Here is a 25,138-nt window from a genome sequence, read left to right as displayed (position 1 = left end):
GGGTACACGGAGGACAGAGAATAATCATCTCGGCCGCTGCTCATCAGGCACTCTCCCCTCCCCTCCCTCCTACATCCCTGAGATAGGGGAGGCTGACTAGTGAGGCTTCACCTTCTACCCACCCGCCTTGGCAGGCCCGGCTTCCGGGGATGGCTTCCGCCTCACTCCCAAGGACTCCCCCTACCCTTCAGCAGTGACTCCCTCACGCTGCCCCTCCCATCACCTGGCCTTCAGGGCTGGGCCTATAGCTCCCCAGGAGCCCCAGTGGATTCCCAGGTTTCCCTTGCCCTTCGTGAGTCTCTTAAGCCAAGGGCCTTGTCTGAACCTTCAGACCGGGCGCAGCAGGGGCGGCCTCTTCCTACCACAACCAGAGGGGTCAGCAGAGCTCCCCAGGTCCCTCCTACCCCAACTCGGAAGCAGCTGAGATAACAACCCTGGGGTGGGCGCCGCCACTCAGCCAGGCTGGGGCAGAGCTGGCACGGCAGAGGGTCCCGGCCCCAGAGAGAGCGCTTACGCGGGGAAGTCACTGGCATACTGCCATCCTTCCTGATCCGTGCCGCCGGGGACACTGAAGTCCACGTACCAGTCGGAGACCTGGGGAAGAGTGAGTCAGGGTGAATGGGGGACTCTCTTCCTCAAAACCCACAGACCGGTAGAAACCCGGGGGATGGGAGGGCCAGGGCCGGCGGACCGTACACACACGTACACACACGTATACACACACACACACACACACGTACACACACGTACACACACACACACACACACACACACGTACACACACACACACACGTACACACACACACGTACACACACGTACACACACACACACACACACACGTACACACACACACACACACGTACACACACACACACACACACACACACACACACGTACACACACACACACACACACGGGCGAGCGGGACTCACCCAGGTCCACTGCAGGGACGGTGGCTTTGTGCCGGCCTTGGTGCATTCCTGCAGCCCTGTGGCGTCACTCCACATGTACCGGTCCGTGGGCAGACCCCTGGAGCAGGACGACAGACGGAGCGAGGTGACAGAGGACTCAGAACAGGCCACCCTGCCCAGACACTCCTGGTAACAGGTTCCTACCTCATCCCTGCTGGGGACATGGCCCAACTGCCTGAACAGGCCACCTCTAGACCCACTCACACACCAGGGGTAATGGACAAAACCAGAATTGCCCCAGGGGGGGCAGAGCAACTGAAATCACCTTGTGTCATCACAGTGCCTGGGCCATAACAACCAAACCATCTCGCCGTGTGGCCCGGGAGTTGGCTCTCCTTCCCTTGGGTTATGGCCTTAATAGTTGTGCCCCTAACCCACAAGATGCTGCATCCCTCACCCAGTAACCGTGGATGGGACCTTAGTTGTGAAGGATGGCTAATCCTTTCTGTTGGTTTCTCTGTGTAGCCCTGGCCGATGACGATCGCCAGCTTGCTCAGATTGAGAACACCTAAGAGAATAAGTACTCGACGCCCTTCTGAGCGTCTCCAGAGTTTATAAACAGGCCACGAAGGCTCTAGCCTACTCTACTGATGGAGTCAAGATCTGAGCAGCACTGTGGGAGGTGGTGGCACTGTGGGGGGGGGGGGGTCTGGCTGGAGGAAGGAGGTCGCAGGCAATGTGTTATCATGGGTTACGTCTTGCCTGCTGCCTCTCTGCTTCCCGGATGCCGGGTGAGCAGTTCTGCTTCTCTCTCTCTGCCCCTCCACAGTGACATTCCACATCAGGCCCCCAAACAATGCGGCCAGCAACGACTGCAACCCCTGAGGCCACGAGCCAAGTACAGCTTCCTCCCATTTTAAAACATTACGCTGATTTGTTGATGTGCGTGCATGCGTGTGTGTGTGTGTGTGTGTGTGTGTTACACACATGTGGAGGTCAGAGGACAATTTGGGGGAGTCAGTCCTCTCCCGGAGTTGTCGGGCTTGGCAGCAAGCGGTTTGTTGTCTGTCTGTCTGTCTGTCTGTTGAGCCTCTCACTGGCCTTATCCCTTCTTTCTTTCAGGTACTTTGTGACGTCATTAGAGTGAACATTAAGCTAATAAAGCTGACATCTTCAGAAGAAGGGAAAGTGCAGAGCTGGAGGGGTGCAGAACGGCTCGGTCAGTGGAGAACTTGCCTTGAAAGCATGAGGAATTGAGTTGGAGCCCCAAATCCACGTTAAAAAAAAAAAAAAAAAAAAAGCCGGACAGTGGCACACACTTGTAATCGCAGCTCCTTGGGACTCCAGATTTCAGTGTCCACAGATCAGGCACCACAGAGACCTACTGGTGTCCCTCCATGCACGAGCTGCCTGTGCAGGCTCGGATGTGACAGTCACCAAGCTGAGTGGTTTGGGTGGCTGTGACTGACTGCCCACTCATAAGACATCTCAAAAGGATTTTTGTTTTTGTTGCTTTGTGAGACAGTCTCTCACTTTATAGTCCTGGGACACACTAGGTGGCTGAAGCTGGCTGGAATTTACAGAGATTCTTCTGCCTTGGCTTCCTGAGTTCTGGATTACAAGGCATGAGCTACACCCAGCTATTTATTTATTATATTATTATATATATTATAAATTTATTTTTAAATTTTAAAAAAAATGTAGCCGGATGGTGGTGGCGCACGCCTTTAATCCCAGCACTCGGGAGGCAGAGACAGGCGGATCTCTGTGAGTTCGAGGCCAGCCTGGTCTACCAAGTGAGTTCCAGGAAAGGTGCAAAGCTACACAGAGAAACCCTGTCTCAAAAAAACCAAAAAAAAAAAAAAAAAAAAAATGTATTCCCAGCCAGGTGTGGGGTGCATGCCTTTAATCCCAGCACAGAAGGCAGAGGCGGTGGATCTCTGAGGCTAGCCTCGTCTACAGAGTTCCAAGACAGCCAGGGCTACACAGAGAAACCCTGTCTTGAAAAAGCAAAACTAAAAACAAACAAAAAGTTATGTATATGTATTTGTGTGTGTGTGTGTATGTGTGTGTGTGTGTGTGTGTGTGTCTGTGTGTGTGTGTGTGTCTGTGTGTGTGTGTGTGTGTGTGTATGTGTGTGTGTGTGTGTGTCTGTGTGTGTGTGTGTGTATGTGTGTGTGTGTGTGTGTGTATGTGTGTGTGTGTGTGTGTGTGTGTGTCTGTGCATGCGCGCACGCTCGTGCAGGTGCCTGCGAAGGCCAGAAGAGAACATGAGACCCCCTGGAGCTGGAGTGACAGGAGGTCATGTTAGCGCCTCAGGTCTTGGGCAGTCAGTAGTGTGCACTTCTCACCCCTGAGCCGTCTGTCTCCAGAGACAGGGTCTAGGGATAGAGTGGAAGAAGAAAGGGAAGAGTCTGGGGAACCGAGCAGTCGGTAAAAGCTGTCCTTGCAAGCATGAGGACTCAGTTCCAACCCACAGAACCCACGTACGACGTCGGGCCGGGGCTGAGGTGGCTCAGGGGTTACTGCTCTCACTGAGGACCCGAGTTTGGTTCCCAGCACCCATGGAAGGAAGTTCACAACTCCTGCTCTGGGGATCCAGCACTCTTCTGGCTGCATGGACACCTGCACTCATGTGCACAAACATGTGCACACGCACACGCACACGCACACGCGCGCGCACACACACACACACACACTTCAAAAGAAAATAAATCTTAGAGGAGAAAAGAAAAGCTGGGTACAGCAGTCCATACTTGAAACCCTATCACTGAGAGGTACAGATGACACCTGAGCTTGGTGGCCTCCATAGACACATGCACCCACACAAACGTGTGTATGCTTCACATGAACACATGTGCACACGCTCGCGCGCACACACCTAAAAAAGACACAACACCTAGTTACTTCCAGGCTGGAGGCCTTGGCAGCAGCTCCAGGCTATGCTGAACCGGCTTTCGCCAGGTCTGTGGCCTCGGCCAGAGGGCACCTTCGCCAAGCACCATGTCACCAAGCATCCATGTCACTCACCTGCTGGTATAGCCCGTGACAGGATTCCAGCGCTGGTTCTCATAGATGTGGACACTCTTCACATCTGACTGTGTGTAAATGTTGCTGGTGCTGCTGGCCAGGCCTGGAGAAGAGCGGGGAAGAGGCTGCTGGGGCCCAGGCCACAGTAGCCCTGAGGCTGCCGCCAGGAACCTGGCCTTTCTGTCTGAAACAGCTCGGGAGAACAGATCAGAGCGGGGACGCTGTGATGGGCTATGGGATCTCATAGGGACCAGCCTCACTTGGGTTTCTGTCTCTTGTGTGTTCATAATTCCTTTGGGACCGCATAGCTTCCGTGAGAAGAGATCTGCAACAGCGTCTCACTGTATGTCCCAGACTGGCCTCAAACACACAGAAAGATCTGCCGGCTTCAGCTTCCTGAGTGCTGGAGGTAAAAGCAAGCGACCGCCCAACTGGCCCTCCTCCATTCTTGGAGACCCTGTCCTCCTATCCAGTGCCCAGCAGGTTCCTGCCAGGCTCACCTTATTAGCAAAGCCACCCTGACCCACACATATGACCTCTGTGAGTCTGGATGTCCTCACAGGCAGGACAGAGACCAAAGCAATTTCTGCCTCGAAGTCAGGGAAGTTCTTTGGCCAGTGAGGCTGCAGGTTCCTTTGGTCTTGGTGGACCCCAGTTCTCCAGGGTCAACTACTTCCTCACCACGGGGTATCGGGGCTGTGGCATAGAACATGCCTTGGAGTTTGCTTTTGTCCCCACTTCCCACCCTAAACTTGGGGATCCCTATGGTGGGGACAACTCACTTTCCCTAAAGAGTTTGGAATTCGGTACAATGAGGGAGCATGGGTTCTGGGGTACCCCCAAAAAAGCACTCTGCGACTTCATCTGTGAGATGAGGTGCTGGACCTACTAGAGGCAGCTGCTGTTCTAGAACCTTCGAGGTCCTCTGCTCTGCTGGTGGGACCCCAGAGGGCATCTCGGAGGCTAGGCCTATTCTCTGGGTTCTCGAGTGCCATGGGTTGGCCTGGGACGGCCCTCTGTGGAGGCTGGCAGTGGTGAAGGTCACCTGTCAGCCAGGTGTGGGACAGCAGCCCTGGGCACCGGGAAGGCGAGCCAGACGGGATCAGGGGAGGTTAGACCCGGCGGGTGTTGGGAGCTGATCTTGCCAGCCTCGGGTGCTCGGAGTCACCCTCACCTTGGAAGCAGCCTCCGCCATAGCCGCCTGTGTACACCCACGCTGTGTGGTCGTAGCCAATGCCCCAGACCACACCGCGGCTGTTGGCCTCTATGATCCGCAAGTGACCCCCCATCTGCCGCCAGAACCTGCAGGGGTGACAGAAGCCCCTCAGCCCAGTTATCCAACAGGCCCCACGTGGCCAAATACTACAAGTCTGAGACCTCCATGCCAGTACAAACAGACCCACCCACTCGGCTCCTGTTTGAGTTAATCAATTCGAGAGTGGTATACAAGAGGCAGGGTGCCCCTAAGATCTTGTCCCCCCTCACCCTTAGGCCACAGTGACCATGGGACAGGACTCAGGAGTCTGATCCACAGTGCTCCCCTCTCAGAGCTGGGAAGTGGGGTCAGGTTGGTCACAGTGTGCCAGGTGCACCCAGGCTTAAATGTCATGGCAGAGAGTAGGGGACGTGCCATTTAATCCTTTGTGTTAGGTACAGGGTGGCCGGCTGGCTTCCAAGCCATCCCGGCGAGGCTACCCGAGGACAGCCACCTCCCAAGCAGGAAGGTGGGTCGGTTCTCTGTAGGCTCTGCCTCTGCCACCAGGATGAGTGCCCTGGCTACCCATGGGCAATTTCGGTATACGGTTGATTGCTGGGCTGGACTGTGGTCACTGCGAAGGGAGCCCAGGGCTTCCCTGGCAGCCCTCGCCCATCCTCTTCTTCCCCAGAGCCCTGGCCTACCTGTCCCTTGAGAACCTCTTGTATCATGTCTCATGGATCCCAGGCTGTCCTCAACTCACTATGTAGCCAAGGATAACCTTGAACTTCCGACCCTCCTGCTTCCACCTCCAAGGACTGGGACTAAAGGCATGGGCCATGATAAACTCAGTTTATGGGGTACTGAGAATTGAACCTAAGGTTCCTACATTCTAGGCAAATACTCTAACAACTGAAATACTCAGTGTCCTACCCCCTCCACGGCTTTAAATGCCCCAACAGAGAAAGCCCTGCTCTAGGATCCCCCATAGCTAAAGGCAATGAGAACTCATCCCACTCTCCCAAGAGCCTCTCTGCCCCACTCCTAAGACTTCCACCCTTAAGACACATTCCGAGCTTCTTTCTCCCTCTCCTCTCTGCTTCCGGGGAGCCCACACCGCAGGGTCTCAGCAGAACTGGAAGGGACTGGGCTGCCAGGTTCAGGTCTGGTGAGAGAGATGTGGTTTCTTTGCTTTTTCCCTGGCAGTCCCTTGGGGTGGGACTAGATCGCATTCACCACACTCCAAGCACCCTAGGCTACACCACACTCCAAGTACCCCAGGCTACTCCAGAGCTACTTGGTGGGCACCAGTGGCCTCTGAGATCAGCCTTGAACAGGCCCAGTGGGTCTCAGGGTCCAGGAAAACAGCTAACCACTTTTCTGGCTGGTCAGTGAAAAGCTGCAGTATGTGGGTTCAGGTCCCGCTAGGGGAGCCTTTTTCTAGAAACACAAGCTCTGGGGCCTCAGAGTGGGTGGGTGGCGGTGTGAGGGGCCAGGTACCAGGTCTATTTAGGGCACAGCCCACTCACATCTGGTCGCAGGGTAGCAGGTGCTCACGGGCTTCCAGGTCTGGGCTGGGCTCACTCACAAAGATGTCACCCTTGCAGGTGACAGACCAGATGGCCTGCGGGGACGGGCGTCCGTGGACTTTCCGGCTCTCACAACAGGACAGGCTGAGCAGGGCGAGCTGGCGTGGGTACACAGCTGGTCACGGCCGGGCAGGCTGAGGCCTGGGCGGTCAATTCTCACTCAGCCCTTTCGGACCCCCATCACTCACCCAGTCATTCATGTCTTGCTCTGTGGCGGCAGCCAGGCGCACGGGCCACCTCTGGCGCGTCCTCTCGGGAGTGTAGAGGGCAAAGGAGTGCTTGGCTTCATTAAGCACTGGGACCAGCACGGTCACCTCATTCAGGAACACGTGTAGGTACTGTTTGGATGGGGGTGCACGGTGATGAGCCTGTCACCTTACGCGAGGACCCTCATCTGGACCTCGTTCTTGGGCCTCATGACCCAATCGCTAGTGCTGAAGCTATACTTGATGAACAAGTGCTTTGGGGCCGAGGCTGTGGCTCAGTTCATAGAGTGCTGGTCTCGCCTGCACCAAGTTCAATCCCCAGCACCGCACAGACCAGGCATGGTGGTGCATGAGGGCCTATTTCCCACCTGCTCCTCCGAAAAAAAAAAAAAAAAAAAAAACACAAAAAAACAAACACCACGCCTTTAAGTCGACTGCCTAACCTCTAGCCTCATCTCAAAGGCCGAAGTCCAGCCAAGCATGATTCAAACGTGTGACCCCAGCACCTGGAAGGGTGACATAAAGGATGGTGAGTTCAAGTCCATCCTAGGCTACGTGGTAAGTTCCAGGCCACGCCGGTTAACTTTGTGAGGCTCCGTCTCAAAATAAAAAGGACTAGGAAAATATACAGTGATACTTGGATTAAAAAAAAAAAATCAGCTGCTGTCTGAGGGGCGCTGATTTGGTGAGGCTGCAGCACAGGCCCACGTGGGCCCACGCTGGGCTTTGACGGCGAGGACAGCTCTGGGGTAAGCACCTCCCTCCAGGGCCTACTTCATGCGGCCCTCCTCCCCTGGCAGGGCCTTCCCACCCTGTACCTTCTTTTCCTCGTGGACCATGTAATAGATGAAGAGGATGCTGTCTCGGGTCCCGTCATGACCTGTGAACTGCTCCAGGGCCACGCGGACGTCCACCCATTTGTGGGGCTTCCAGTCACACCACCACTGCAGGGCCCCAGTCTTCACCCACACCGACTGTGGCACGGACAACCCAGAGCAGTTGGGAGAGGTCACGGGCAGCTCTTTCCCAGAGCCTCACAACTGTCCTAGCCCCTGCCCTCTCCTTTTCCTCCCAGCTGTTTCTCGCTTCCACTAATGTCAGTGCCACGAGTGGACACTAGGTGGCGCCGGATGCACAGTTATCTCATCAGTTTCTGTGGACACATCCTTGGCCCATGTTCTGGGCAGGGAAACTGAGGCTCAAGGAAGAGGTCACACCTGGCCAAAATCCGAGAGGGAGTCAGTCCTGGCAATCAAGGTCTCAGGCTGCCTAGGTGCACAGGCCCACAAGCTTCTGGGCCAGCCTAGGGCCAAGATTTCTTGTGCTCTATTTAATTTCTCTTTCCCTGGCCTGACTATGACATACATCCAAGGCTGGGTCTCTGCCTTCAAGGGTATGAGGTATGCCAAGGAGGGTGACCTTGGGGAGGGCCGTGACTGTCTACAACTCCATCCTGACTCAATTCATCAAAATACCACACCTGGGCGTTTAGGTTCCTGGAAGGGGACAGACAAGGTGACATGGTAGGTCTTTCCCCTCCCTGTCCACCGCCCTTTGAGGACACTGGCTTCCCAGGGCCGCAGGGTGCCCTGAAGGCAGTGGGGCCCCAAGAAAAGTCCTTCAGGATGGATGAATAAGCCACCAACTCTATTCCTTATCCTTGCATCTGCTTTGGGGCCTGGAAGTACTGCTGGGTGTGTGGGACAAACACCCCGCATCAGGGCTGGCACACAGCGAAGAAGCCATCACTAAGCGAGCGGGGGCTGGTGTGGTGGCGAGTGCCTGTGACCCCAGCACTCGGGAGGCGGAGGCAGTTGGATGACCAAGGTGACATTAGCCTGGGCTGAAGAATGTGTTCCAGGCTAGCGTGGGGGCACAGCGAGACCCTAACTCCAAACACACACACACAGAGTGCGGCAGAGCCAGCCCTACCTGCTCCACAGCCTGCTCGTAGTGTCTGAAGCTCTCCAGCTCCCGCTTGGTCCTTTCCGTGAGCTGCTGAAAGATCTGTTTCCTCCAGGCCGCGGTCTGGGCGGGCGTGATGGACAGGGACAGCGTCTGCACTGACGGGGACAGGCCTGCGAGAGGCCAGAGCCTCAGGCCAGGTGCCGTCCTGCCTGCAGCTGGACAAGTGGCTGGTGTGGTTTCCTACACCCCCCGCCCCTGTGATGACCTGACAGGATCCAGACCCAGCGAAGGAGTGTCTAGACAGGGTTAACTGAGATGGGCGGACCCACCTTGAATGTGGGGCAGCACCATCCCGTGAGCTGGGGCCCTAGCCTGAATAAAAAGGAAAACAGCATCCGTCCCTGTTTCTTGACTGTGGGTGCAGTGTGGCTCCCTCCACCATGATGGACTGTATCCTTGAACCATGAGCCAAAATTAGCCTCCCCTCCTAAATCCTCCTTGGCAGGGGTTTTTGTTGCAGCAACAAGAAAGGGAACTACAATAGTCCCCAAACCAGTCCTTAAATTCTTTTTTCCCCCGGGCGGTGGTGGCACTCGCCTTTAATCCCAGCACTCGGGAGGCAGAGGCAGGTGGATCTCTGTGAGTTCGAGGCCAGCCTGGTCTACAGAGCGAGATCCAGGACAGGCGCAAATCTACACAGAGAAACCCTGTCTCGAAAAACCAAAACTAAAATAAAAATAAAATAAAATAAAAAACAAATTCTTTTTTCCTTCCTTCTCTTTGTGTGTGTGCTGATGGTGGGGTATCTTTTCTCAATCATTTCTCCAGCTTCCTTTTTTTTTTTTTTTTGAGACAGGATCTCTCACTACTTTAGCTGCCTGGCCAGTGAGCCCCAGCCCTGTGATTAATGGCATATACTGCCATACCCAACTCGTACCCGGGCTCTAGGGATCTGAACTCAGGTCCTCAGCTTGCACAGCATTTTACCCATGGAGACACCTCCCCAGCTCCCATCTGTTCTTGCTAGAAAGTTCTATCTTACAAACTGCCCTGTGAGCCGCCCTCCCTGGAGCCTCAGAAGGCTGGACTGACCCAAGGTCTTGCCTGGTTAAGGCGGCTGAGCACAGAGCCGTCGGACAGGGCGGCAAGTTGGCTAACCTATACCCCGTGCACCCGCAGACACTCACGGGGACGCTTTGGAGACACCAGTCCCATGGGCTCCCTCACCTGGCTGGACAGTGAACCACTTGAGCACAGAGCCTGCTTCCACGGCACACCCTCCTCCAGACACCCAGGCCCACAGAGGATGGTCATCTGCCCCGTAGGGCTCCTCCATGCCCAGTGGGAAAAGCCCCAGGGAGGAGAGGCCCGTAGTCTCAGGAAAGCCTGCAGCCGGCTGGTTAGACACCCTCTTGGGCTCCTTTAGGTCGATGTTGGTCCAGGGCAGCTCGGCTGGTGCGGAGGCTGGGTCGTGGGGGCATTCATCGGCGCTAGAGGCCCCAGGAGCCTTCCCTTCGCCTCTGGCCAGGCAGGAGTTCTCCATGCTTTGCTCGGTGTTCCTGCTGGTCTCGGGGCCCTTGGACAAGCCCTCTTTATGGTTCCTGGAATCGTCCAAAGATTCTTTGGGGAGAGGCTGTTCGGGGCCCTGTCTCTCGACTTCCGAGGAGGCATCGGTATCACTGGGTGCAGACTCCGAACCACTGCCCCTCACCTCATCACCGAAGAAGCAGCCAGCGCTGAGGACGAAATAGGACAAACTCACTTCCTGGTGGAAGATGTGTTTTGCCACTGGCACTCACTGTGTGGATTCAGTCAAGCCACAAGCTCACTGAGCTCCTGTCTGCTGCTCCTGTCCAGCACACATGGACTCTGCTTCCCAGGGGCTGAAGACCCCATCACACCCCAAAGGGTTGAGGGGGGTGTGCGCTTGTTGTCGTCCTTAGATGGGCTGGGGAAGTAGCTCAGTTGGTAAAGCAGTTGCCTGGAATGGGTGAACCCTCGAGTTTGGTCCTCCGCACCCCATAAAACTGGGTGCACGCCTGTCATCCCAGTTTGGGGGAGGTAGAGGCAGGAGGAGCAGGAGTTCAAGGGCCATCCTCCATGACACAGACAGGCTATATCCCATGTTGCCTGGAACTCACTCTGTAGCTACCCCTGAATGTATAATAATCCCCACCACACTCAACTGGAGTACTGAGACAGGGTCTGGTCTCAAACTCATTATATAACCACGGATGACCTTAAACTCCTGATTCTCCTGCCTCTACCTTCCAAATGCTAGGATTACAGTGCACCACCATACCTAGTTCATGTGGTGTGGAGGATGTAACCCAGAACTTTGTGCATGACAGACGAGAACTGCTCCAACATCACCAGCTCTCTGGCATCTTTCTGATTAAGGGAAAGTACACTGAGGGTTTTTTTTCTTCTTCTTCTGTTTTTGTTGGTGTTACTATTATTGTTATTATTATTACTGTAGGAGTGAGGATTAAATCCAGGGCTAGAGAAGTGGTTTAACAAAGAGCAATCTATCTATCTATCTATCTATCTATCTATCTATCTATCTATCTATCTATTTTGGTTTTTTGAGACAGGGTTTCTCTGTGCAGCTTTGGCTGTCCTGGAACTCGCTCTGTAGACCAGGCTGGCCTCAAACTCAGAGATCCACCCGCCTCTGCTGGGACTAAAGGCATGTGCTACCACCACCCAGCTGTACTTTCGTATTTTAAAATGACCTCACTAAATTACCTTTGTAGGTAATCTTGAGCTCCCTCTGTAGTCCAGGCAGCCCTTGAACTTGTGATCCTCCTGCCTTAGCTTCTGAGTGATGGGATTACAAGGCATGTGCTACCATGGCCAACTAAAGTTGACCTTTATTGTTGTTGCTGTTCTGAAACAGGGTGTTAGCATCATACTCACTATGACCCTCCAGCCTCCACATCCCCAAGCACTGGGATTACAGGTGTGTACTACTATCTCTGGGCTACACTGACTACTTTAAAGCATACAATCCAGTAGCATTTTGCACACTTAAAAATTCATGCAACTGTTAACTATTACCCAGTGTCTTGGTTAGCTCCAACTGTCAACTTGACAAGCTAAGAATCAGACATTTGGGAGGTGAAACTCAACGGGGAATTGCCTAGGTCATACTGGCCTGTGGGCAAGTCTGTCGGGGAATCTTGATTATTAATTGATGTAGAGGGCACAGCCCACTGTGGGCAGCACCATTCCCTGGGCAAGCGGTCCTGAGCTATAGAAGAAAGCTAGATAGGCATGAGCCTGTAAGCAGCGTTCCTGCATAGCTCGGCTGTAACTTCTTTAGTCAGAGGTAACGCTCCATGTGTGGACCAGCAAGCAGGTCTGCCTTCAAGTTCCTGTCTTGATTCCCTTAATGATGGACTATGGCTTGCAATTGAAATAAACTCTTTCCTCCACTGAATTGCTTCTGGTAAGAGTGTTTTATCATAGCAATCAAATTATGATTAGGGCGCCTAGCTACAGAATTTTTTTCTTTTGTCTTTTTGTTTTTGTTGGAACAAAGTCTCACTGTGCAGCTCAGGCTTGTCTAGAACTCACAATCCTCTGATAGAGACTGATTTTCTACAAGGTCATTGGCCTTGCCCCATGAGGCCACAGAAAGTCTGTTCCTCCCAACTCCTCTGTGCCCTGCTGCCTGGTGTCACCTGAGGAGACTGGATGAGCTGCCAGAGTGTGACCGGTCACTTTCTCGGCCCACAACGATGGCCTTCCATGTCTTCCCACTGAGCTCACTGGGGGTGACGCCCTGTCGGAAGTACACAGCTCGGTCTTCACAGCTGATGCCCCAGACCTGGAACAGACAAGGGGTGCTGTTGAGAGGCAGCCGATACCTGGAGCTCCTACCCCTTCTGTCAGGGGCTGGGGACGAGTGGAAGGTCCAGGAGTACTCAACAGGACTGAAGACCAGGTACGCAAATGCAGACGGGGATCCCCTTATCGTGACATGGGGGGCGGGGGTGCATGTAGGAGTGTGTTCGTCAGGACTAGGAATATCTGGTAGGGGTGGCAGATGATTGCAGAAACCCGGAAATCCAGGCAGGAAAAGGCTGGCAGGGCTGGGGGAAGTGAGAGGTTACTGGGGGAAGTGGAGAGCAAATCCAGAGAATCAGAAGCCTGGCTCTGGGTCTCCAAAACTTCAGCCTGGGGCTATGGGACGACAAGGTCCAAGGTAAAGAGAGGGCTGACAGGTACTGTGCTGGGACACAGAGTCCACTTGGTGCTTTTGCCTTAATTAAAAAAAAAACTAATTATGTGTATTTTTGTGTGTATGTATGTAGGTATGTGCATACGAATGCAGGGGCCCACGGAGGCCAGAAGGCACTGGATCCCTTGGTTAGAAGTGGTTGTGAGCTATCCCAAGATGGGTGCGGGGAACAGAACTTGGATCTTCCCAAGAGCAGTGTGTGCTCTTAACTGCTCAGCCATCTCTCCAGTCTCGTGTTTTATTTTTTGAGACAGAGCCTCATGTAGCCCAGGCTGGGCTGGAACTTACTATGTCAGCAAGGATGACTTTGAACTTCTGATCCTCCTGCCTCCACCTCCCCATGCACAACACTGGTTTTATGTGGCACTAGGGATCTAGCCCAAGAATTATTTATTTCTATGTATGTCTGTCCCTGAACGAGTTTATGTGCGCCACAGGTGTGTGTGTGCCTGCAAAGGCCAGAAGAATGTGTTAGATCCCCAGGAACTGGAGTGATAGACAGCTGTGAGCTGTCTGATGTGGCTGCTGGGAACCGAACCAGGGTCCTCTGTAAGGGTAGTAAGCACTTTTAACCACTGACCCACTTCTCCAACCCCTCATATCTTTATAAAAATTATTTTTTAGATGGGTGGTGGTGGTGCACACCTTTAAACTCCGCACTCTGGAGGCAGAGGCAGGTAGATCTATGAGTTAGGGGCCAGCCTGGTCTACAGAGCGATTTCCAGGACAGCCAGGGCTACACAGAGAAACCCGTCTCAAAAAACAAAAACAAAACAAAAAATCCATTATTTTATGTGTCTAATGTTGTGTCTGAATATATGTCCGTGTACCACATATGTGTCTGGTGCCTGCAGAGGCCAGAAGAGGTAGTTGGATCCCCTAGAACTGGAGTCCCAGACAGTTGTGAGCCACATGGTGCTGGGAATCAAACCCGGGTCCACTAGAAGAGCAGCCAGTGATCTTAACCACTGAGCCATCTCTCCAGGCCCAAACCGCACTATTTTTTAGGAGGAAGGAAACATTGTCCTACTGTAAAGATGACATCTATGAGAAAAACATGGCATCACAGAGTCAAAGAGAAGGAACACAGTTCTCTCATTTAGCAATGCCCCCCACGCCAAGTCTCTTAATGCTGCCTTCTTATAGCTAGGATGCACGCCCCACCCTTCCTCACCAGCAGACTGCCTTGCAGGGTCCTAAGTGAAATGACCTTGAGCTGAATAGAGATGCCAGGACTCTAGAACCCCCTCACCCTCCCCACCCCCGGGTACCCTCAGACTCATCACTGTGCCCATCTGGAATCCCTGCCCGGGAAGAAGGGACGGGAGGGTAGCAGGTAGATAAGCTGTATTGGGAAGAACCACGTGCATCTCTACCTGGTCATTCAGCCCCACATTGACCATTGTCATTTCTCCAACCATCTCGATCCAGCTGGTGCCACAGGGGTTGTGAGAGTTGACACCCCTTCGGAACCACACCTGGAAAATCAGAAAGGAGCATGCATTCCTGGAGATCTTTGGAGACCGAGGTCTGCGTGTGCGTGTGCGTGTGCGTGTGCGTGTGCGTGTGTGTGTGTGTGTGTGTGTGTCTGTATGTCTGTCTGTCTGTGTGCTTGAGCATGCAGATATGCGTGCAGGGCAGAGGACAACCTCATCTGTCATTCCACAAGTGCCGTCCACCTTGTTGTTTTTTTTTTGTTTGTTTGTTTTTTTTGAGACAGGGTCTCTCACCAGCCTAAACTTTGCCAAGTTAGCTTGGCGGGCTGGCCTGCAAGCTCCAGGGATCCGTCTGTTCCCACCTCCCCGCAAGGGGATTACAAGCACACACCAGCATGCCCAGCACTCTCACACTGGGTCTAGGGCTGGAAGTCAGGTCCTCATGATAGCAAGGCAAGTGTTTTACCAACTGAGCCACCTCCAAATCTGAGGGGAGCTTCTCCCTGTAGTTTTACTTATGTATTTGGGGGGTGGGCAGAGAGGGACATGTATCATACAGCTTGCATGTGGAGGTCAGAAGGCATTGGTTTTCTCCTTCCACCATGTATGTCCTGGGGTTTGAACTCAGGTTGTCAGGCTTAGTAGCAGGCACCTTTACCCACTGAATCACCTCACTGGCTCATTCCAGAAAACCTTTTTAAGGTACTGGGTTGGCAGGAAGGGCCCCTACATATAGTTAGAATGAATTCATGATGTACAAGGTCCTAGCTCCCTTCCCCCAGTACCACAGCCGACAGGGAGATGATAGATGGACAGACAGATTTCACAAAAGCATTGTGTGAAATGTAAAACTGGCAAACGTGACTGGACCTGCCTCTGCTAAGATACAAGTGGCAGAGGAGAAAAGAAAAGCATTTAAATGGCCAAGGTTGCTGGCACATTGGCTTCCCATTATCTGATATGGTTGGCCTATGGTTGTTCAGTATTTTAGTCCAGCGATGTGAGTGAGGGTACCACAAGCCAGCATCAGACACCCCAGAGGTGAGTGATGATTTCAACACCAGAAAAAGCTCACAGTAGGGGTTGTGGATGTGGCTCAGCTGGTAGAGGAGTTGCTTGGCATGCATGAAGTCCAGGGCTTGGTCCCCAGCACTGCGTCAGCCAGGTATGATGGTAAACGTCTGTAATCTGAGCAGGAGGGTCGGAAGCTCAAGGCCAGCCTCTGCCACATACTATGTTTAGTATACCATCTCAGAAAGAAAAGGAAAACTCACAGGATCTATACTAATGGGTCTAGATGATGCTCACAGGAACAGAAAGCCTTGGTATTAAATGGCACCATTACCCACCCCAGCTCCAGCCCCCAACTCTTACTTTGCGGTCCTTTGTGATGGCCCAGACCACACTGACTCCCGCGGAGACGTGCATGATACCATTTTCAGACCCAGGAGGCTCCACTATGGACCAGGAACTTCCTGCCAGTCCCCAAAGAAACCCCAGGCAGCCTCCATCAGCCAAGATTCTGGACAGGAAGTACCCCGCTTCCTGTTATGGGGCTGGCTACCTTTTGGGTTATTCCTGCAGATTCCTTCTCTGACCAGGGCTTGCCCCTCCCAGAGGGTGGCCCATATGAGGTCATGAGGCCCACAGCTGATCTGGACCACCTCCCCTGGGGTATCCACAAGAGACCAGGAGGAGCCTTCTGGGTTGGGGTGGCTGACATCCTCTCGATACCACACCTGGGAAGAGAGGAGAAAATGTAGTGTTCACATCATCAAATCTGTCTACCTGCAGAGGCCACATATGAGGGTCTCTGACACACTCACAGACCTTCACTCTGTAGACCTCCTTTCACATACACACCTTGGCAAGAAAGTGCAAAGCCTGGATTTTGGCGGGTCTAGAGAGACAGACCTATTCTCGGGAGCTGCCTGTGAGAACAACTAACTACAAGCCGACTCCAGTGTCAGCATGGAGTGCTCAGCCGCTCCCAGGCAGTCCATGAAACCTGTGCCCCCTAGTGGTGAAATGCTCCCAGGACACCTGTCACAGGGAAGCAGGCGGGGTCATGGTGGTTTGGGGGGAGGGCGGACGGACACCATGACGATGGGGGTGGGGAGATGGGGACGGGGATGGGGGGGGACGACAGCCAATGTCTTAAATGTCGGCTTCTTTTGCTCTTTAACCTGAACAATGAAATTCCTGTTTCCCATATCCTTGCCAAGGATTGTTGTCTGTTAATTTCTTGATGATAGCCATTCTGACTCCGGTGAGATGGTATCTCAAAAGTAGTTTTGTGTGTGTGTGTGTGTGTGTGTGTGTGTGTGTGTGTGTGCATGCGCAAGCACATGCATGTGCATGTTCATATTTGTGCATGGTCACAGATGCATACGGCCTACAGAATAGGACTTGTAGCTGGGGTCGACAGCACATACCTATGCAGTTGATTCAGTTCAGGTAAAGGAGATTAGGGAAGGATGGCTCCGCAGAACCATCTTCAGACTAGGGACTCTGACTTCTCCGGTCTTGCCACCCTACCCTTATGATGGGCCCTGCTGGACCAGCGGGGAAGCCTCTCTTTGGCTACCAAGTAGGCAGCTTCAGGGAACAACAAGTCTCTCCCTTCCGGGGCACAGGGCCCTCCCTGGGGCCAATTCTTGTGGCGCGCAGGGGTGGTGCCGGGTGATGCAGGCTCACAGCTGGCTGACACTCAGGTGTGTGGCCCCTACTCTGCCTTCTCTGCATCCAGGTGGGATGTCTTGAGCTGGCACTCCCACTCTGCTGGGCTCCTCTCCACCACCCTTCAGAAAGGCTCAGAGGAAATGACTGTGGTTTACCTAAACCTGAGAGAGCATGACCCCAGCCAAAGGTAAGCCTGCTAAAAAGAATCTGCTTTGACTGTTCCAAAGACAGTGAAGACCTGTGGTTAATGTGGTTAATGCAGGAGTTACTGAATAATCATAAAATAAGATCTAAAACCACAAGGAAGGCATCAGACCCCTATGCTTAGGATCATCTGGGTTCCTGTTGCCATCCAGGTTTGGTGTTTTTCACAAACTCTCTGAGAAAAGATTTCTCCCTAAATATGCATCTATCCATCACTACCAGTCTACATACCTACCACCTACCCACCCATCCATCCATCTATCCATCTCCTCACCAATACATCTCCCTCACCATCCATCCATCCACCTACCATCCATCCACCCACACATCATACATCCATCCACCCACCCATCAACCACCTGACCTACTCCTCATCCACCTAATCACTTCCCATCCGTTCACACACCCATCATCCATTCAACCATCCACCCAACCATCTACTCACTCACCCACCATCCATTTGTCCAACCACTGACCCATCCATCTCCCTGTCATCTACCCACCCACCCACCTACCCACCCAGGAGTCTTCTGTTATCTATCACATCTACTTACTATACACCATCCATCCATCCATCCATATATCCACCATCATCCATCTAGCTACACACCATCAGTCTCCACACATCAGCCATTCACCCACCCACACATCCACAGTGCTCCTGGAGACTGGAGGGAGGAGCTGGCAGGGAGCCCAGAACCTGTCCCGAGGAGACAGAATTGATTACATCTACGTCTGAAGTGGGCTAGGATGAGGGACAGGTCCCAAGGCTTCCAGGGTATCGTGGAGTCTGGTAACTTTTCTGCCTGCCCAGGAAGTCCCAGTTCCAGGGACAGGAGGCAAATAGCTCTCTTTCTCCACCTTGGGGAACACCTGCACCACTCCAGCCTGCGGCTGGCCTCCTTTGCCAGGGCAGACCCTGGGCACCGTGGCAGCGGGACTTACCTTTCCCTGCAGGGACACAGCCCACACTGACAGGCGGCCCACAGGCTCCTCTGTGATCTCCCACCCTCCCACAGACAGGTCATTGAAGGGGTCAGGGAGTTCCTTGGGGTCATCCTTGGAGGGGATCTGAAATAAAGGGGTGAGGAGCAACGGCTGTCACCACCGGGTGACCCGCACTGTGTCACCCTCCCCCGCCGGCCTCTCCTCCGGTCCTTCCACCCTCCCCGTGGGCCATGCTGTCTGACTTCACAAGACTGCAGGCCCATGGACCTGGCCATGGATATCCTCTGTTCTGCCCCCTTCATACGAGGCCAGACCTGAGCCACTGCTTTGGAGTTGGGCCATGGGGACAACATCAGAGCTTTGGTGGGGGAGGGGAAGCCTAAGAAAGGACAAGTCTGGTGTTGACTTTGGCCCCTATGTGGCCATCTCCCAAATGAGGGGACTTGTAGGGCTACAGCAAACAAATCGAAGGCCAGGTTCTAGGGGCGAGTATGGTGTCCCCTTCTACCCCAGTGCGGGGGGGGGGGGGGGGGGGGGAAGATGCCTATCCTTATGACCCTCCTATCGGGGACCCCATGCCCCACACTCTTGCCCCATTTAGGCACAAAGACCTTGGCCCAGGTGTCCCGGGATTTGTATCTCCTATACCGGATCCACTTTCGCCTCCGCACGCATGAATTCCACTTCTTGTCTCGAGTGTAGGTGGCGGGGAAGTCCATAGCGTACGTCCACCCCTGAAATACCAAGGTTGGAGCCTTATCTGGCTTGGCGGGGGAGGGCGTGGAATCTGAAGAGATGGGAAGGTGGAGGAATAAAGGGAGGGAAGGGGGGACTAGGGTGTCCAATCCCGTAGCAAGCAGAGGCTGGACACCAACAGGGAGGGTGGCACTGGGGGACAAGCTGAGCCCAAGGGGCATCCACGGAGGGCACTGAGTTCACCTACCCCTTTCTCGGTGGGCTCCCCTCCAAAGTTCTCATCCACGTACCAGTCCGATTCCCATTCCCAGTGTGGCGAGGGCAGGGCTACCCCGTCCAGCGGCCGATGCTGGAGCCCACTCACGTCACTCCACGACCAGCGGTCACTCGGCAGGAGCTTCTCGCAGAAGCCTCCCATGGGGTTCCAACGCTGAGGCCAGGAGACACAGAGGTGGTCTCAGGGACGAGCTGGAGGGGAGCGGACCACCTCAGCAACCCCACACCCACCAGCACTACCTGATTCTCATAGGCCTCCTCTCGGTGGCGGATGGGCACATCACTGGGGCACACGTACAAGTAGACCTGGTTGTCGCAGGCGATGCCCCAGCAGCACTGAGTGGCCGCGCTGACCCGCTTGAACTCCATCTGGACATCCTTGCAAAGCTCCCAGTACTGGCCAGCCGTGGACAAGGTGTACACTCTCCCGAAGAGGTCCACGGCCCACAGCACGGAGGCGGGCATGGCCACAGCGCTGTGGCGAAGGCGGGAACAAGAGAAAAGGTATCAGTGTCATGGCTCCTGGACCAGGGACATCATGGGAACCTTGTTTAGTTGGCTGCATCATCCCACACATGGCACAGGGAGGTCCCCAAGAGATAGGCAAGCAGTCACCACAGCAACCAGAAGCAAAGCGTGCCTTCCAGTATAAACCTCTTTCTTTGCCTCTTCTTCTTTCTCATTATGGGGACGCTTTGCCTTTTTAAATTTGAGACAGGGTCTCAAGTGCCCCAGGGCTGGTCTCAAATGTTCTCTGTAGCGAGGATGATCTTGACTTCTGATCCTCCTGCCGCTGCTTCCCAAATGCTGAGGTTACAGGCGTGCACCACCACACCCAGTTTGTGTGGTGCTGCCTAGCATGCACGGGGTGCTGGGTGTCATCTCCAGCATCCCAGAGACTAGGTGTGCTGGCTCACTCCTGTAATCCCAACACTCAGAAAGGCAGGGCTGAAGGCCTGCCTTGGCTCCGTGAGAACCTGTCGAGAGAGTCCAGCCTGGGCATTGGAAGCACTGGGAAGATAGGTAAGTTTATCTAAGGACCTCGAGGCTGTGCCAGGCCGCTCTGCTCTTGCAGTCGGGCACGGGGGCGCTCCAGAAGGCTCCACCAGTGTGATGAGGACTGGAGATGGAACAATCTGGAAATAGGAGCATCTGCCTCAGGCAGAATCGGCTCTTTTGGAACCCAGTGAGCCTGACAGTCACAAAGGAGAGAGCGGGCTTGCAGGGATGTGCAACAGGAAGCCAGAGGCAGGCGGGGACAACTTTTGAGAAACATCCATGACCTGAAATAGAGACTCCAGGAGGGAGACTGACCACCAGAATGCACCAGAATGCAGTGATTTTTTTTTTTGGGGGGGGGGGTGGTGGTGAGGAGAATGGAGTGTTCCTACAGAACCAATGATCTCTTCAACCACAGGGGCTCTCTCATCCTCTCTAGCAAACACACACACACACACACACACACACACACACACACACACACACACACTCACTCACGTGTATACATGAGGGTGGGGTAGGAATCAGGATACTAGCTTTCTGAGTTCATCTGAAAAGTATCTCTGTCTAGAGACCTTAGTTGGGGCCCCAGTGGCACCAACTATCTGTCCTCCCTTCCTCTGGGCCAGTCTTGAAGGTCCCTCTACCTGCTTCACACTGACCATTCTGAGAGTTGTCAGAATCCAGAGCACCAGAGTTTGGGGCCTGGCTCTATGACTTCTTTTCTTTATTATTTTATTTGTTTGTTTTTATTTTGCTTTAAGACAGGGTCTCCCATAGCTCCAACTCACTGTGAAGCAGAGGATGATCTTGAACTCCTAACCCCACCTCCCGAGTGACGGGCTTACAGGTGTGCACCCCACAAGTGGCTTCTAGTATCACCAAAGCCAACTATCCTCTCTGTGCCTTGAGTACATGCAATAACGTGTGACAATCAGAAAGGACCTACTTCCTAAGAACTAAATGAGGTAACACAGAACTTATGATAAGCACGGTCCAGTGTCCAGCATGACCTCTGTGACTGTCACTGATGTCACTTTATCACTGGATACACAACCATTACACACTCACCTCAGTTTTTGTTTATATGTTGGGAGTCAAGGTCTCACTATATAGTCCAGGCTGGCCTGAACCCCACAATCTTTCTGCCTCAGTCTCCCTGGTGCTGGGATTACAGGTGTTTGCTGTCTTACTAGGCTCTGGTCTCTTGAGGAGAAAAATCAAGCCAGAGTTGGGCAACATGGCTCAGGAGGTAAAGGCCATTTGCCACACAAGGCTGGCGATGTGAGTTTAACCTCCTGAAACCACAGAAGGTAGAAGTAGAGAACCTACTATACAAAGTTGCCTGCTGACTACTAGCATGTGCACACACATACACAATATTAACAAATAAATTTAAAAAGTAATTTTTAAAAACGGAAATAAAACTCAAGCCAGCCAAGGTGGTATATTCCCGTAGTTCCAGCACGTAAGAGGCAGAAATAGGATGAGGAGTTCAAGGCTAGCCTAGGCTACATTGTAAGATTCTGTCTCAATCCCCCGCCCCCTCCAAAAACAATTCACAGCTGGGCGTAGTTGCAAACGCCTTTAATCCCAGCACTTGGGAGGCAGAGGCAGGTGGATCTCTGTGAGGTCGAGGCCAGCCTGGTCTACAGAGCGAGATCCAGGACAGGCACCAAAACTACACAGAGAAATCCTGTCTCAAAAAACCAAAACCAATTCACAATTCAATGTATAAACAACCGACTAAGTCAAGCTGAGCCTGAAGGTTGAGCCCAAAAAGTAGAGATGCATTTGAAACATTTTCCTTCAGATAAATGACTAAGCAGTAATTTTCTTTCAGACATAGTTGAGCCTTCTGGGCAGCTAATGGAAGCATACCCTGCTGCGGAAACAGGATGGAGCGGGGGCTGTATTTACCACCTCCCTTCCCAGTGGGGACTCAGGCACCAGTCCCATCTGAGCTAAAGGCCATACCGGACAAACATCCTTGACCAACCACAACTCCTTTGTGCCTCTCCATAGGATGCTTCCCCAGCGGGTCACATGCCTCTTCCTGTGAGATCACCATGCAACCTGGCTTGGGTCACTGGGTCACAGGACTCTTGAAGTGGGTGTGTGGAGGTCTTGTGATTCTGGGATCCTGAGATAGCATTGTTTTTGCAGAAGTGAAGGGATAGAGGGCCCGTCTCCCACAGAAGCAACCTCTACTTCACCACAAACCTCTAAAAACAAGTGTTAACTCGGTCCTTCGGTCGCTTGGTTAAACAGACTCAGCACCACAAAAGCCAGCTGCCTTTCTGGGTCAGTCCATCCACAGATCCCTTCAGAGACCGAAAGAATAGCCTGGTGTGGTGGCCCAAGTCTGCTCTCCCAGGCCCCGGAAGGCGGGAGTGCTCGGAGTCCAGGCTAGCCTGGCCTCAATAGTGAGTCCTATGTCTCACAAACAAAGACAAGAGTGCTGGGAGATGGCTTAGTTGGTAAAGTGCCTTGTGAGGAGGAGGACCTGAGTTCAACCCGTGTTAAAAAAGAAAAAAAAAGTGTATCCTGGGGGTGAGGGGAGCGGTGTGGTCAGCCAGGTGGCTGATTGGATAAAGATACTTTCTGTCAAGCTAGACAACCTAAGTTGGATTGATCCCTGGGACTCACATGGTGGAAGGAGAGAACCCACACCTGCAAGTTGTCTTCTGATCTCCACAAGTGAGCCATGGGAAGCGTACACACACGCACGCACGCACGCACACACACACACACACAGTAAATAAATGTAAAATAGAAGTTTTAAGTGAGGCATAATGGCACTTGTTTATAATCCCAGAGCTGGAGAGGTGGGTCCTTGGGGCTCCTTTGCCTGTCACCCTAGCCTAATCAGTGGCCCCAGGCTAGTGAGAAATCCTGTCTTTCAAAAAAAAAAAAAAGAAAAGAAAGAAAGAAAAGAAACCAAGGTAGATGGTGCAGGTTGACCTCTGGCCTCCACATCCACATGTGCATCTATCTGCACAGAGGGACACAGAGAAAGAGAGACAGAGAGTGGGCCCAGGGCAAGTAGGGGGTGGATGTCCTAGAAGCCACAAGCCTGCACAAGGAAGCATCCCAATGTCTACTGCTCCCGAATCTAAGGGCTTCCTCTTTTTTCTATGACACCCCAACTCCTATCTGCTGTGCGCTGGCTATTAAAGTTGCTTTTCTGGCTGCCAAGTGCAGGAACTACTCCAAAGCGACATTATTGTTAAAAGAGACGACAGAGCTTGTATGGGTGTGAGGGCCCTTCCTGAAGAATAAACAAGAGTCCGCCCGGCCCCCGGCGGCCGGCGGGCAGGAAGCACCCTGGCTTTTATCCAGTTCCTGCACTTGGCCGACAGGTGGGTCCCCTGCACTGCCATCAGGAGCATATGTCGGAGCTGTCGGGCCCTGACCATCTGCCTACACTAATCCCAGGGCAAGGAGATTTGCTCCCAACAACGTCAAGGGAGAAGACTGCGGACAGGCCCCCGGACGCTCCATTTCTCTTAATCATTCAGGCTTCAGCGATCGGCTTCTTCAAATCACTGCGGTCCTAAGGCTGCAGTGAGGGCGTGCTGTGGACCCGGTCCCTGGACTGGAATTTGGGGGTTCGAGGTAAGGGTAGGGGTGGGGGCGGTGCCCCGCAGGTGTGCAGCAGAGAACACAGGTACAGTCCCTCTCCCTCTATCGACCGTCCCAGCAAACGCAGCCAAGGGAGGAGGGGGAGCGGGAAACCGGAGGCACCTCGGCCCTGAGCCGCCCCAACCTCCCCGGATAGGAGTCCCCACGGTCCTGTCACCGATGCCATGGGGACACCGCTGCACTTACCTGGGCCCACGCCCGGCGGGGCGGGTTCCTAGTGGATGCTCCTGAACTCCTAGTCTATTGCTACAGCCAGCCGGGCCCTCCCCCGGCCTCAGGTGAGAGGGCAGGCCGGAAGCAATGGTCAGGTCAGCACTGATTGGTCAGACTCACGGTGACGCAACTGCCTGGGAGCTGTCGATTGACTGCTGCACTCCGCGGCCGGCGAGCTCACCCGCGCTGGGTCGGCGCGCTTGCGCACTCCCGAGGTCGCGCTTGGTCCCGCGGGCAGGCTGAGTCCTGCGTGTGAGGATGCTAGGCGCCAGTTGCTGCATCCTCTCCCCTCAGGACCTGGCTTCCGGAGCGGAGCAGGCAGGTGTAGACGCGAGAACCTCAGGCGAGGATGGGCGGGCCGGGAGCATGTTGAAACGCAGAATGTATGGTGACCTGAGGACAGGCGGGCGTGTAGAGGGTGCGCCTGGCCTGGGACCCGCAGAGGAGGACATGGCAGCTGGATGGATTCCTTGGAACTAGAAAGTAGCCCTGAGCACAGACGTTAATCTTTTTGGGAGGACTCCTGGAAACGTGACTTTTGTGACTGCCCCGTGGCGTCAGGGTATTTATTGCTCCGTGTCTTGGGGTTGCCGTTGATAACCTAGATCGATGGAGCGTAATATTAATGTTGTGTGAGTGTTCCCTGGATGGACTGATGTCTTCCCACTTTGTTGCAAGAATTCCTTCCCTGAAGGGGGGGGGGAGGGGCGATGTCTTCCTACTCCTCATGAGGTCCCAATGACTGATCAAACCGATTGCACAAAAGTTCATCAGACTTACAGTACATGGATGAGGGGTTGCCTACAAAAGAGACCCTGAAGTTGGGCCCCTGAAAGTCCCCTCCCGTCATAGCTGATGGCTTCCGCATAGCCTGTGTGCTCTAGCACCTCCTAAGATCCTAGGCAATCGGGGCAGAATGGCATATAAATGGCTGGGGGGAGCATCTGAAAGCT

At 53.7% G+C, this 25,138-nt stretch overlaps 1 protein-coding gene across 2 annotated transcripts in view; it reads right to left on the bottom strand.

Annotated features, from left to right (window-relative positions):
* Tecpr1 (tectonin beta-propeller repeat containing 1) overlaps window positions 1-24,378 on the bottom strand; it is a 30,309-nt gene extending 5,931 nt beyond the window's left edge. The window contains exons 1-18 of one of the 2 annotated variants that reach the window (XM_042268606.2): window positions 24,159-24,378; window positions 19,569-19,803; window positions 19,300-19,482; window positions 18,968-19,090; window positions 18,354-18,479; window positions 16,087-16,261; window positions 15,897-15,997; window positions 14,463-14,564; window positions 12,527-12,672; window positions 10,068-10,576; window positions 8,865-9,010; window positions 7,751-7,906; window positions 6,915-7,064; window positions 6,667-6,824; window positions 5,117-5,244; window positions 3,943-4,045; window positions 934-1,030; window positions 515-594 (exon numbers count right to left, since the gene is read on the bottom strand). In XM_042268606.2, the coding sequence (XP_042124540.1) occupies window positions 515-594; window positions 934-1,030; window positions 3,943-4,045; window positions 5,117-5,244; window positions 6,667-6,824; window positions 6,915-7,064; window positions 7,751-7,906; window positions 8,865-9,010; window positions 10,068-10,576; window positions 12,527-12,672; window positions 14,463-14,564; window positions 15,897-15,997; window positions 16,087-16,261; window positions 18,354-18,479; window positions 18,968-19,090; window positions 19,300-19,482; window positions 19,569-19,793 (2,708 nt within the window). In that variant the 5' untranslated portion in view covers window positions 19,794-19,803; window positions 24,159-24,378. Of the gene's footprint in view, window positions 1-514; window positions 595-933; window positions 1,031-3,942; window positions 4,046-5,116; window positions 5,245-6,666; window positions 6,825-6,914; window positions 7,065-7,750; window positions 7,907-8,864; window positions 9,011-10,067; window positions 10,577-12,526; window positions 12,673-14,462; window positions 14,565-15,896; window positions 15,998-16,086; window positions 16,262-18,353; window positions 18,480-18,967; window positions 19,091-19,299; window positions 19,483-19,568; window positions 19,804-24,158 lie in introns of those variants that run through there. The other variant, XM_042268607.2, reaches the window with a different exon arrangement.
* Between the last annotated feature and the right edge of the window lie 760 nt (window positions 24,379-25,138).

This window comes from Peromyscus maniculatus, chromosome 23, assembly GCF_049852395.1.
Source record: "Peromyscus maniculatus bairdii isolate BWxNUB_F1_BW_parent chromosome 23, HU_Pman_BW_mat_3.1, whole genome shotgun sequence".
Lineage (NCBI taxonomy): Eukaryota > Metazoa > Chordata > Mammalia > Rodentia > Cricetidae > Peromyscus > Peromyscus maniculatus.
This window is presented reverse-complemented; position numbering and strand designations above follow the sequence as displayed.